Source organism: Moschus berezovskii, chromosome X (genome assembly GCF_049115385.1).
Source record: "Moschus berezovskii isolate FMDL1 chromosome X, NW_MosBer_1.0, whole genome shotgun sequence".
NCBI classification, from domain to species: domain Eukaryota; kingdom Metazoa; phylum Chordata; class Mammalia; order Artiodactyla; family Moschidae; genus Moschus; species Moschus berezovskii.
This window is the reverse complement of record NC_142488.1, coordinates 99532782-99547171: the sequence shown is the minus strand read 5'-3', so window position 1 is coordinate 99547171 and position 14390 is coordinate 99532782. Positions and strand designations below refer to the sequence as shown.

The window sequence follows — 14390 nt, the reverse complement described above, 5'->3', positions numbered from 1 at the left end:
ATAAATGTCATGTTTATAGAGCTCAACTCAGAAAGTTACTTTCTTAGGAATAAAAAAAAGAAAAAAATACTAGATAAACATAGTACCTACATCATAGCTCTGTGCTCTGTCCTTAATCGTGATAATTTTGTTCATAAACTTTCTTTCCTAATCCTTTCACAGAGAGGAAGTCGCGCCAGTGTAAGTTTCCAGATCACATCTGAGGTCCAGAGTGGAAGGTCCCCAAGACTCTCCTTTTCTTCAGGGAGTCTAACTCCAGCTACCTGTGAAAACTCCAACATAGCGATTTATGAGGTAGGATATCCAACAGCTATCTAATCTGCTGCCTTCTTGGGTTTTAAAATGAGGCAGTGACTTAGAACTTGCTTAGTCTTTGTGCAAAAATGTTGAGGCTTTGGTAAGTCTTTCCTTTTGGTAAGTTTTTTGTCCATTATCCCCTTACAGACTCATTCAGGTGACCATGATTTTCCTCGGCAACTAATCTACTTAATTTACAACTTCACTGATCTTTCCACACTGTTTATTTACTAGGAATGTAGAAAAAAGTCTGTGAGACTCAGACCTAACACTTAACCATGTCACTCATTCCAGAAGACATAGGTATAATAATAGAAGAAATGATTTCTTGAATGAACTGTTTGTGATGTGATGTCTAGAGATATGTTTTATATAGAGTAAGGGTTGGGACAAACTCTTCATATTCTGGTTCTTCTTCCTATATCTGTTATCCTCTGATATTATGGAAATCTTTTAAAAATTATTCATTTCTTTTCTCAGTCTGTACTGACTCTTGGAGTAACAGGTTACCTTCATTTCACTTACATTTCTGTCTTTCAAGCTTTAAAAGACCACATCCAACCCCTTGATCTAAAACACTGGCATTTGGTCACCAGAATGAATCTTGCATTGGTTGAAGAGATGAACTGTTTTTTCTCAGCAGGAAAGAGTTAAAGTGAAAGTTGCTCAGTCATGTCCGACTCTTTGTGACCCCATGGACTATACAGTCCATAGAATTCTCTAGGCCAGAATACTGGAGTGGGTAGCCTTTCCCTTCTCCAGGGGATCTTTCCAACCCAGGGATCGAACCCAGGTCTCCCTCATTGCAGGCGGATTCTTTATCAGTTGAGCCACAAGGGAAGCCCAAGAACACTGAAGTGGGTAGCCTATCCCTTCTCCAGGGGATCTTCCCAACCCAGGAATCGAACTGGGGTCCTTCATTGCAGGACCCCAATTTACCAATTGAGCTATCAGGAAAACCCAGGAAAGAGTTGAAGCAGTGGATAAAAGGGAAATCAGACTGCCTTTCTGTCCCTCCAAAGTGAGGCCTTTCCAGTGTGGTTTCCTTGTTTTGTTTGAAGATACTCCCCAAAGCAGCAAACACTCACAACTTTAATAGTAACTACAAAGAAAGTCCAAAACAGGTCAGAATGAATTTTTAGGTTCTCCATCATTGGATTATCCAAGTTGAATGCTCTCATCCATTTGATAAATAATTTATAGCTACTTAAAACACCAAGGTTAGTATGGTATATCTTTGCTCAGTTTATGGGAAGTGTGTTGACTTAAATTTGGAGCAGGAAACCTCTGGATCTTGCCTTGAACTTAATTTAATCAAAGGGGAGATCTGATTCAAATGTAAACTTGAGTTAATGGGGAATTAAAAATTATATACTCTCAAAGACCAAAGACAAAGTAATCTCAAGATAATCTTTTGAACGTCAAATGGAATGGGGCTGCTGGGTTTACAAATGTATTGACACCTCTGATTCTGAAGTAAATCTCAACACCTAAGGCAGTCTCTTGGTTTTTCATCTGTAAATTGAAGGGCTGAGCTAAATTCTTAATCTTGGCTGCTCATTAGAATCTCTGTGTGTGCATGTGCTCACTTGCTTCAGTCATATCTGACTCTTTGTGACCTCATGGACTGTAGCCCACCAGGCTCCTCTGTCCATGGGATTCTCCAGGCAGGAATAGTGGAGTGGATAGCCATCCCCTTCTCCAGGGTATCTTTCAGACCCAGGGATGGAACCTGTGTGTCTTATGTCTCCTGCCTTGGCAGGCAGGTTCTTTACCTCTAGTACCACCTGGGAAGCTCTGTGGGAAACAAAAAAATACCTATTAGGCTCCACCCCTAGTAACTCTGGTTCAGTTGGTTTGGGGTGGGCCCAGGCAGTGTAATTTTTTTTAAGTTCCCGTATATGTGCAGCCAGGGTTGAGAACTGCTGAACTGAGAGAACTCTGGGGCCTCTTCTGGCTCAAATGTTCTATGATTCTCTGATTCTGCAGAAGAGTTTATATGTTGAATTGTGGTATGTTTTATTTGGTGGAGCTGGAAGGTTTTAGTATAGAATGAAGAAGGAGAAAAAAATAAACATCTTTATGTAATTGGCCTTTAAGAATCTGTCAGATATTTCCTCATTTTGGAAGGAGGCAGACAGTTGAGTTAGTTGCCATAATGACCGTTGTTGGTCATTCAGATCATGGTTATTTCTGAACTGCATAGTCCATAGGGGAAGTTTATCTGCACAAAAGGAGGGTATTAGTGAAAATAATACCACACCACAAGCAAAGCAAAGGAAGACAGCCGAAGCTAGAAAACTGTCTAGCTAGAGTTGAGGAGGACTTTGGGAAAGCAGAAGTCAATCAAATCAACAGACCAAACAAAGAGGTCCAGTATGCCTTCTGAAAAGGCCCTCTATTAGGCGTGTTTTAAAGAAGATTCATTATCTTGTTTCTGTTTAAAGAGAATTTTCATAAGATTTTTTATTGGAAGATATGGAAGCTCCAGACGATGTGCCTGGGGTAGCAGATACCTAATAACAAAGGACAGGCTTCTCTAGGACATGCCTTTCTAGTCATTGTAATACACTGACACAGATTCACACTTTGATGGGACACACAGGTGCATATCCTCCGGAATTGTACAGGAAACTCAGCCCTCATCTCAGAGATACACTCAGAGATGTAAAAGGAAAGCTAGCTGAGCAGGCTGCTTGGGAGAAAGAGCTGTGAATGGCAGATGCAAAGGGAACATGTCAGGATCTGTTCTAATAGCCACTGTATAGGGAAGAAGGGTGAGGTGAGCGGTAGTGCCACCCTGACATACTCAGAGAGAACCCACTGAACTGTTCCTCCCTCTTCATTTGTGTTTTTCTCTTTGTCCTATTTCTGTCTCTCCCTCACACATCCTCCACATCCATCTCTCTTTCCCAGAGCCTTTTTTTCTGTCTTCCCACCTTCTAGATCCCATGTAGCTCTCTCTCCACCCCTTTCCTTTCCACAGCCATCTTCTCTCTCTCATCACAGAATCAGATCATCAAAGCCGAAAAGGAGCTTAGAAATCATCTAAGTGGTCCAGCTTTATTGGTGTGGAAACTGAGACTCAGGCCAGTGAGGTGACTACCCTAAACGTGCGTGCCTGCATGCTAAGTCACTTCAGTTGTGTCCCACTCTTTGCAACCCCATGGTCTGTAGCCTGCCAGGCTCCTCTGTCCATGGGATTCTCCAGGCAAGAATACTGGAGTGGGTTGCCATGCCCTCCTCCAGGGGACCTTCCTGACCCAGGGATTGAACCCGTGCCTCTTATGTCTCCTGTGTTGGTAGTCGGGTTCTTTACCACTAGCACCACCTGGGAAGCCCAGCTACCCTCAGGCCACCCTTGAATTTGAGACAAATCCAGGTGTAGAACCTAATTCTCTTGGCTCTTAGTTAATACAACATGGCCTTAGCGCAAAATTTATGGACTTTAAAAACTTTAGTGGATAGAATTTGATGTTTCTTCCTCTTAATTAAAATGAATGAGTGAAGTATTGATATTTTATCATTCTTTTCCTTAAAAGAACAAAACAAAACAAATGGTGCATGCGTGGCAAAAATAAAACCTGCCCATATCCTCCCTTTTCCTCATTATTAATAAAGTAGGACACACACAGACTCAATAAAATTTTGCTTATAAAGTTCGTGAGAAGTATTTAAATCTTAAAACAAACACACAAAGCCCTCAAACTAAAGAAGGCCCATGGGAAGAAAGAGCAACAAAGTGGGAGATGGAAGACCTTGCTTCTGTTACTACCTAGCCTTCTGACCTTGGGCCAGTCATTTAATCTCTTCAGGCTTTAATTTCTCTAACTATGAAGCTCTCAAATTTGGTGATTTGGCAGGAAAACAGCTCTGCTTAACTACTTATTAAAAGTTCATAAGCAAGAGAGACAGCTAACCCATGTCTGTAATAGGGCTGATTCCAGGAAGAAGGTAACAGGCACTGGCTATAGGCAGAGTCAGAGCTGCCAGTACTGATGTTCAGGCTGTACACTGCACGAGGGGACCACATCTACACATTGTAGACATATACTAACTTATATGAGAGTGGTACTGGAGTGAGCAGAGAGATTCTGGCCTCCCAGCCTAGTTCTGGAATGACGTGGTGGGGGCAGCTTTCACACGTATCGACAGTTACGCCAGCGCACCTGACTACGCACATACATAGTCACTGGTAAACAGATATGCGCCTTACTTTGTGCTACCTTCACAATACCCCTGGAGTTTCTTGAGATTACTTCTTTCTCCTGCCTAATATTTCTAAAGACCCGATTTCAGCTTCTCACCAGCACCTCTACAACCTGACTCCAAACCTGCAAAGAGGCCTTACCTGGCAGGCAGGGTTTGGTGGTACCCAGAGTATTGAAGCTGCTGAGGGAGTGTGTTTTCTGGCATCTGGAGGATGTATGAGTCAATGAGAATGTGGAATATGCATAGATACATACCGCTGGGGCTGCTGCCCAGCATCACCGGGCTTCCACAGGCTGCAAAGTAATAAATAGTCTCACACAATTATTCTTTTAACTTGAGGAAAGCACCCTTTGCTAATTAGCACAAAGGTGCCATAGAAGCTAGCAGTAACCATGATCCAAGTAATAGAATCGCAAAGGTGCTGGAAGGCATTAATGACCATCAGTGTATAAGCCACACATGGGCTGAGTTTGTAAATTCCCATTACAGTTTATTCTTTCAGCTTAAACTTCAGCTTTTGATCCTGGGCAGAGTCCTCTGAAAAGGAGCAGGTAGCTCAGTGGTAAAGAATCCGTCTGCCAATGCAGGAGACACAGAAGACATGGGTTTGATCCCTGGGCCAGGAAGATCCCCTGGAGGAAGAAATGATGCCCCAGTCTAGTATTCTTTCCTGGAAGATTCCATGGACAGAGGAGCCTGGAGGGCTACAGTCCACAGGGCCGCAAAGTGTTGAACAGAACTGAGCGATTGAGCACAAAGTACAAAGTCCTCTGAAGGCTAAAGCTTTGAGCTGTCATGACTCCCATGACTAAGTGAGTAAGTGTGGGGCCTTAGAATGGGCCTTTGTTACCAGTTCCTTTTATTTTTTTAAATAAAATATCATTATAATTGTAAGCCATAACAGAAACAAGATTAACCTAACAATATAAAATAATTGCATGCAATTTGGGGGGTTAAGTAGAGTGATGTGGTAAGTGCGTACATGCATATGTTTTCATCTGCGCAGCCAGTCTACGTCTTTGTCTAACCAGTTCCTTGGTGACTGTGATGTAGCTGGTATGGGGCCACATACAGGGAGTTGCTAGGCAAGAGACCAGGAATTGGTACTTTGACCATTCTAGTGCAGACAGGCACTGGTCCTAGACTACCTTTCTGAACTTTGTGAGCATGACCCTGATTGGCATAGTTCTGTTCAGCTGCTGAAGGCCCCTGAAAGCAAGTTCCTAGTTAAAGGGTTTTGAGTTCCTTGGCTAGAAGATGCCCTCTGACACACAGTAGAGGCAAGTAACTCAGATGCCCGCAGCTCCTGTTATTAGCCTTTGCCTCCGGCTGGTTTCCAGATGCAATGCCACAGCTGGATATATTCCTTAATAAGAGAGTGACTACACTCTCTTATTCTTGGAATTTGACTGTATAGAGCTCTCTGCTTTATTATCTCTACTTGATGACAAATTGGTGCAGCCTAAAATGGAATCTCCAGGCTATAGGTAATAGATCTGAAAGCACTTGGAAGAGGAGAGAGCGCTGTGCAAATGTCAGGCATTATTATTATTACAGAGAAAAAGGTATCTATATATGTATTGCTTTTTTTCAAATTTGAGTTGGACAGAAACTAAATAGGGCTTGGTGACTGATGAATCCTTGAGGCTGTGCACATAGGAGAAAATTATCTAGCAGGCACCGGTGTTAAAGTGAAGACAATAAAATAATTGTTTTTTTTGACTTGACAGGCAGCCTTAGAAAATCACTGTTTTGTGCTTAAAAAGTCAGAAATAGACTTCTGAAAGAGTTTAGATTACTCATATTACTGTGGTCGTACACTTGTACATCCAAATGAAAAATGTTTAATTGGTGTTGAAGCCAATTGGTTTATGATTAAAGCATAAAAGGCCCCCAAATGGCCTGTCCCATGAGAGAAAAATGGATCAAGGTAAATGCAGGCAACATTTGCTGCACTGCATCTCCTGCCCTACATCTCTCACCACGGACGCCTCAAGGCAGTCAGAATTGCAACCACTAACCATCACCATTAATCGCAGGAAACCTGGTGCTACATCACTTAGCTATGAATGAGTGAAATGACCCAGCACTTTCTGCAGGGAGTTCAGGTAGTCATTGTAGAGAGCAGTATCATTCCTTTTCTGGGGTCTGGATTCCTGCAATTGTTTCCCTGTCTTTAGTTAATTGGAATTTTAAACTGTAACCTCTGTATGACATCCTTTTTAGCTTGGAATACAGAATATCCATGGGGTGGAGGGTGAGAAAGAGGAACAGAGCTTATGTGTATTGATGGTCTAACTATAAACTCTTCGTGTGGAAGGGAAGAGTTGCTCTAAAGCTGTTGGCAACTAAGGCTCCTCAACAGTCTTTACCTTTTCTTTCTAGGGTGATTGGGTATGGCTGAAAAAATTCCCCTCTGGAAATTTTGGAGACATTAAATCCGTCGAATCAAGTGCAAGTGACATATTTGAAATGGTATGAGAAATTCTCTCTTAAACATATTCCCACTGAAACCAATCATTTCTCCAAAGTAACAAATACCAACTGTTAGGAAGATCTTTTAACAAATCAGTACAGGGAAACTACAGGGAGGTGACTGACTTGTTATGATGGAATGGCAAAAGTATGGGCTCTGGAGTCAAAAAGACATGAAGGATTCAATCCCAGCTCTGCCACTTAAGAGATGTATTAACTTGAGCAAATCACCTAAACTCTGATCTTTACTTTCCTTAGTTGTGAAAGGAGTATATTAATGTCTGCTTCCCAGGGTTAAAATAATACATGTATAGCGGCTTGCACATTTCCTGACATAGAGCTTCTTTGTAAAATGGTAGCTACTATGATTATTATTAAGTACATATCCCATAATCTCTAGCTGCTATACCTAGAAAAGTCATCTGGTAATTTCTATTTAGATAAGACAAATGGTGACTTCCCAATCCCACCAATTATATTCAGAAAGTCCTTGGATGGGTTGTTTAAGGAAGCAGCCTATAGATGAGGCAGAGATGATGATGCTCCCTCTCAAACCATTTAAGATCAGCTCCTTGAACTTTGAGTTCATGAAAGATTTGTGGAGACCATCCTGGTTCCTTCAGACTCATGAAAATGGGATTTCTAGAAGATAATGATGGATTCCTTCACATTTCTGAATCAGGCAAGTTCAAATCAATCCAATAGGTTTGAATGAGGCACATGCTATATTCAGAACTAGTGAGAAAACAAAGGAAATGGGGACATGGAAGAGGTGTGGCCTATGGGAGACCAGCTGTGACCCATGGATCCCAATGAGCTGCTATGATTTGGTATTTCCCTTACCTGTAGTTGTTTTTTAAAAAATTATTTATTCATTTTTCACTGTGCTGGGTCTTTGTTGCTGCTTGGGCTTTTCTCTAGTTGTAACAAGTAGGGGCTACTCTCTAGTTGCAGTGCTCAGGCTTCTCATTACAGTGGCTTCTCCTGTCATGGAACCTGGACTCTAGGGTATGCAGGCTTCAGTAGTCATGGCCTGTGGTCTCTACAGCACAGGCTCAATAGTGGTGTATGGGCTTAGTTGCTCCTCAGCATGTGGGATCTTCTGGGATCAGGGATCGAAACTGTGTCTCCTGCATTGGCAGGTGGATTCTTTGCCACTGAGACACCAGGGAAGCCCATGTGGTTTTGATGCCTGGAGCTGAAGGAAAATTAATGAGGATGAATCCAGAAGGGAGACCAAGATCAAAGCTAGAATAGGTAGTTCCACACTGGTTTGATGATCTGGAATGCCAAACAAAGAGCTAGATCCAAAGTATGGAGCCAAAACGGCCAGACCTTGGGGAACTACTAAGCTAGAAATACGGAAATAAGAAGGCCCAAGGTAGAGTGCCTCCATGATATCTTTTTTTGGGTAATTAAAAATTTTGACATAATTTCAAACTTATAGAGAAGCTACAAAAATAATTCAAGGAACTCTTGTATACCCCACCCAGGTTCAACAATTGTTTACATTTTGCCTAGTGCTTTTCATTCTCTGTTTATAAATTTATGTACAGTTGGCCTTCAGAATCCACAGGTTCTACTACCCCAATTTAACCAACCTTGAATTGGTTGAATATGCAGGTGTAAAACCCAAGGATATGGAGGGCCCACTATACTATTTTATATAAGGGACTTCAACATCCATGGGTTTTGGTATCCTCACAGGTCCTGGAATCAATCCCCAGTGGATACCGAGGGATGACTATATATTCTTTTTTTCTGAACCATTTAAGTGTGAGCTGTAGACATCATACCCTTTTACCTCTAAATACGTCAGTGTTTATTTCCTGAAAACAAAGACATTCTTATTTGGATGTGCATGATATTAATTTTGATCACTTGGTTTAGGTGGTGTCTACCAGATTTTGCCACTCTAAGGCTACTGTTATTTTTCTCCATTGCAATTGAGTCTGTATAAATATCCTGTTTTTCATCAAATTTTTACTACTAATTTCATCATCCATTAATGATCCTCTAACTCTAGCATTCTTTCTATGTTTATTTGTTGGGATTGTACAGTAAGAAAGAGCCTTACCTTCTTTAGCATTTATTCATACATTTATATCAGTGGTTTTAGTTTCATTCAATCTATCTATATATCTATGTATATATCATATCTAATACCTCCCCTTATAAATGAATGCCACAGAGTTCATTCTATTCTTTTCCTTTTCTTATTTGTAGCTCCTTTCTCCAACAGTTAGAAAACTGGCTCCCATTATCCTTATGACATCTTTTTGTGCCCCCTTACTAACTTGTGTTGCCATGTCAGGTGCAGGCATTAACTCAGTCCTAGGGTGTAGAACAGTTTTTCAGAATTTACCTTGTAAAAAGTCTTAATTCCTTTCTACTACTTCTGTGTGGAAAAGGAAATGGCAGTGTTCTTGCCTGGAGAGTCCCAGGGACGGAGGAGCCTGGTGGGCTGCCATCTATGGGGTCACACAAAGTCAGACACGACTGAAGTGACTTAGCAGCAGCAGCCGTACTTCTATGAAGCAGGAAGGTGATCTGATGATGCTATCACTGTGAGTCAAACACTGCTTTGACTACTTCTATGCTCTAATGACCTTGAAATGTTGAGGTCTGAGTACCAGGGGCCAGACTGGAAAACACATCTTGGTGAGCCAGCTACAGAAGGGAGTCCTGTACAGTCAGATCGATGTTCCTGAAAGAGAAACAGCTGGGTTCAGAAGCCAAAGGACTGATGACTTCCAACATCTTTTGGGGTCCCAACTTCTACAGAGGTGTATGTAGGAAAATCAAGCTCTATCTGTCTCTCAGTCTCATGTTCTTTCCCATTGTGTGGAACTGAGCAGCATACTCCCTGTATCATCTAATACCTTGGTTACTTAGTTCCTTGCCATGTAATCTCTGATCATCTTCTCTTCCATTTCACTTTAGCCACCCATTGCTATCATTATACCTTGGGCTTTGTCGTTATCTATAATTGCTACTGAAAATGCTTTACTTTCAAAATCATAAATTCAAACATCACACTCTCTGACTATGGCCTTCTCTTCTTTGAACTGTACCTATACTTTCATTGGGTCTTCCAGACCTCTACTGTCTCCCACCCCATAAGCCCTTCTTTCATCTTCTTTCAGGTCCACCTTAGATTACATAATTGATCATTTGAAAACATTATTTCTGTCTTTTTGGTCAGGTAAATTTGTAAAACTCATATTCTGGATGACCCTAACTCTTGACTTTCTTTGTGCCTGCACTTGAACAACCAAGCATTATGGCAGAGAGTCATGCAAAGTATATTGTTTCCAGTATAAATTCATGTCTCTCATCTTAAAATGCACCTTAACATTGTCCTTTAAGTCCATTACAGTACTTCATTGGTTTCTACAACCCATCTTTCATTTTTTTTTTGAGAATAACATTTCTTTTTATTGAAATGAAGAAGCTATTCCTTCCATGAGTCCTCATAGAGAGGGCATCATATAAAAGTAATAAATAATACTTTTAATTATCTCCTGAAAACAATTACAGAAGTTTCTGTCATGATTAAGGGAATGGTCTCTGACCCATCTTTCAAAGCTTCTCCATTTTCCTTAAACCTCCTACGTTCTTCTCTTCCTTTATTTTTACTGTTATCATCCTCGTCCAAGCCCCCATCATCACCCACTAGAGCTACTGCTACTGTCTTTCTTTTTACAGAGAGAATTTTTTTGGGAACAGTTTTAGGTTCACAACAAAACTGAGCAGAGTAGAGAGAGTTTCCATCACCCCCTGCCCCCACTCATGCACACAGCCTCCCACAATATTCAGCATCCTGAACCAGAATGGTACATTGAGCATACATTGACACATCATTATCACTGCAAGTCCATAGCTTACATTAGGGTTCATATAAGGTAGTATATCCTATGAGTTTTGACAAATGCATAATGATATATCTACCATTATATTGACAGTAACATATAGGATAGTTTCAATGCCCTAAAAATCCTATATGTTCTGTCTGTTCACATCTTTCTCCCCCTTTTTTTAATGCTATGCACATCCATTTTCACCACTGGTGAATTCTTTTCTCCACACTACAGTCTGAATCAAAATCGAACCTGATTTTGTCAGTTCTCTGTTTAAATCTCTTTAAATATATTCCTATTGTTCTTCTTTTTGTGTGGAGATTTTAAATTACAGGTTCAATTTCTTGAATAGATATTAGACTATTCAAACTTTCTATTTCTTCCTGTACCTGCTTTAGTAAGTTACAGCTTACAAGGAAGCTGTCCATTTCATATTTTTGTTAAATTTACTGGCATAAAGTTGTATATAATATGTTCATGCAATCTTTTAAATAGCTTTAGGATCTGTAGTGATGCTCCCATTTTCATTTCTGTTACTGATAATTTGTATTTTCTCTTTCTTGATCAGTTTTGCTAGAAGATTATAAATTTTATTAATCTTTCCCAGAAATAAACTTGGCTTTGTTGATTTTTCTCTTTTGTATGTCTGCTTTCTATTACATTGATTTGTATTCTGATTATTTCTTTCCCTTAGTTTCTTTGTTTTTAATTTGTTTTTTTTCTAGTTTTTTTTTTAGCTGGAAGTTTTTGTAATTGATTCTTAATTTCTAATACAGTGACTTAAAGCTAGAAATTTCCATTTAAGTACAGCTTCAGCTATATCCTAGAAGTGTTTCTTTTTAAAGATGTTTATTATGGAAAATAACAAACACATACAAAGTAAACAAATTAATATAATTAAACTCCATATTCCCATCACCCAACTTCAACAATTATCAACACTCTACAATTATTATTTCATATATACCTCCACTCACTTCCCACATCTCTAACTTGGTTATTATTATTGTTGTTGCTATTTTTCAGTTCTGTATCTTTGAGGTAAAATTATATACATTGAAATGCTCATATCATAGATATATAATTTTGATGAAAGGATATGCCCATATAATCTAGACTTCTATTATGATATAGAATAGGGCCCCTGGCCTGTTTTTTACATCCTGGGAGCTAAGAATGTGTTTTACATTTTTTAAGGGTTGTAAAAAAAGAAAACAAAGATTATTGCAACAGAAATCATATATAATCTACAAAGCCTAAAATATTTACTATATTTACCTTTACAGAAGAAGATCGCTCACCTCTGATATAAAACATTTCTTTTTCTCAAGAAAGTTCCCTTGTGTTCATCAATAAATTATTTCATGCTCCCTCCCACCCCTACCAAACCACAAAGGAAACCACTGTTCTGGGTTTTAGGCCTATCTTGAATTAATTTTGCTTATCCTATAACCTTATGTAAGTGGAATCATACAGCATACTGACTGATTCATTCATGTTATATGTATAAATAGCTTGTTCTCATCATTGCTGAGTTGTAGTCAATTGTATGGATATAACACAATCTAACATCAACCATCCAGAAGTGCCTGAGAATACTAGGAATGCAAAATAAATATATAGAACCATGTCAATGTAACAGGTATTTATAAGCCTCACTCGTAGTCAGAGGCAAACTACCTTGTATCCTGGACAATTTCAATGTTTTGTAAGCTAAAAGAAGCAAGATGAGATTATTGCCAAACTTGTTAAAAACAATGAACTGGAGTTAAGTGCAGCACATGGTGATTTAAAATGCTACTAGAATTAGGAGGGAAAAAAAAGCTGACACTCATGGGAAACGCCATGAGGAGGGAAACAGCAACAGCATAGAAAAGAATTCAAGAGAAGTGATCTGACATCATTCAACGAAGGGACAAAGCAACAGATGGACACCTCTCAACTCCTGAGAATGCAATAACATTCAGTTCGGACACGACTGAGCGACTTCACTTTCACTTTTCACTTTCATGCATTGGAGAAGGAAATGGCAACCCACTCCAGTGTCTTTGCCTGGAGAATCCCAGGGATGGGGGAGCCTCGTGGGCTTCTGTCTATGGGGTTGCACAGAGTCAGACACGACTGAAGCGACTAAGCAGCAGCAGCAACACAATGTATCAGAGAAGGCAATGGCAACCCACTCCAGTACTCTTGCCTGGAAAATCCCATGGATGGAGGAGCCTGGTAGGCTGCAGTCCATGGGGTCGCACAGAGTCGGACATGACTGACGTGACAGCAGCAGCAGCAGCAGCAACACAATGTATATATTTTTCCTACTGATGAGCATTTAGGCTGGTTCAAATTTGGGCTATTGTGAATAAAACTGATATGAATGTGCTTTTGATAAGTCTTTTTATGGACATATATTTTAATTTCTCTTGGTTAAATACCTAAGAGTGGAATTTCTATGTTAAAATATGTGTGTGTGTGCTAAGTTGCTTCAGTCGTGTCCGACTCTGTGTGACTCTATGGACTGTAGACTGCCAGGCTCCTCTGTCTATGGGATTCTCCAGGCAAGAATAATGGAGTGGGTTGCCATGCCCTCCTCTAGGGATGTTATAATATAGTACATATTTAACTTTATAAGGCACTACCAAACCTTTACTATTTTCATTTCCTGCATACAAGTTATGAGAGCTCCCTTTTACTCTACCTCATCACCAGTGTTTCATATTGTCAGTTTTTCTGGTTTTAGTCATAATTGGTTTCTATGGGTATCTCATTGTGTTTTTCAAATTTTTTATTTTCATTAGAAACAACAAAAATTACGATCTCTAGGTGTTAAGTATATTCACATTATTTTACAACAGATCATCACAGCTTTACATCTTGTAAAACTGAAACTCTGTACACACTAAACAAAACTTTTCTTTTCCCCACTCACCTTCAATACCTGCTAACCACCAGTCTATGCTCTGTCTCTATGAATATGACTACTTTAGATACTGTGCAGAAGCAGAATCATACAGTATTTGTCTTTGTGTCACTGGCTTATTTCAATTCCTGTAATGTCTCATTTTGTTTTGAAAATACATTTTTTTGTTGTTGTTCAGTTGCTAAAGTGTGTCCGACTCTTTGTGACACCATGTACTGAGGCACACCAGGCTTTCCTGTTCTCCACTCTCTCCTGGAGTTTGCTCAAACTCATGTCCATTGAGTCGGTTGGTGATACCATCTAACAGTCTCATCCTCTGCCTCCCCCTTCTTTTGCCTTAAATTTTTCCCAGCATCAGGGTCTTTTCCAACATATTTTTTATTTAGGTATAATTGATGGTCTGTACAATGAATTTTGATAATTGCATTTATCTATGTAACCATTCCTTAAAACAAGATACAGAATATGTTCATCACCCCAGAAAATCCCCTGTTTTCCTTATCAGTCAATTTTTTTTACCCTGGAGGCAACAATTGTTCTGATATCTATCACCATGAATTAGTGTTTTATTTCTGTTTTTGAATTTCATGTAAAGGGAATGATAGAGTGTACACTCCTTTTTTCTCTCAACA

General features: G+C 39.8%; 1 protein-coding gene across 1 annotated transcript in view; it reads left to right on the top strand.

The window, feature by feature from the left end:
- The window catches only part of GUCY2F (guanylate cyclase 2F, retinal), a 104321-nt gene that overhangs the window by 41814 nt on the left and 48117 nt on the right, over positions 1–14390 (top strand). Inside the window, exons 6-7 of the mRNA XM_055393331.2 lie at positions 163–294; positions 6895–6984. Coding sequence (XP_055249306.2) covers positions 163–294; positions 6895–6984 — 222 coding nt within the window. The remainder of the gene's footprint in view (positions 1–162; positions 295–6894; positions 6985–14390) is intronic.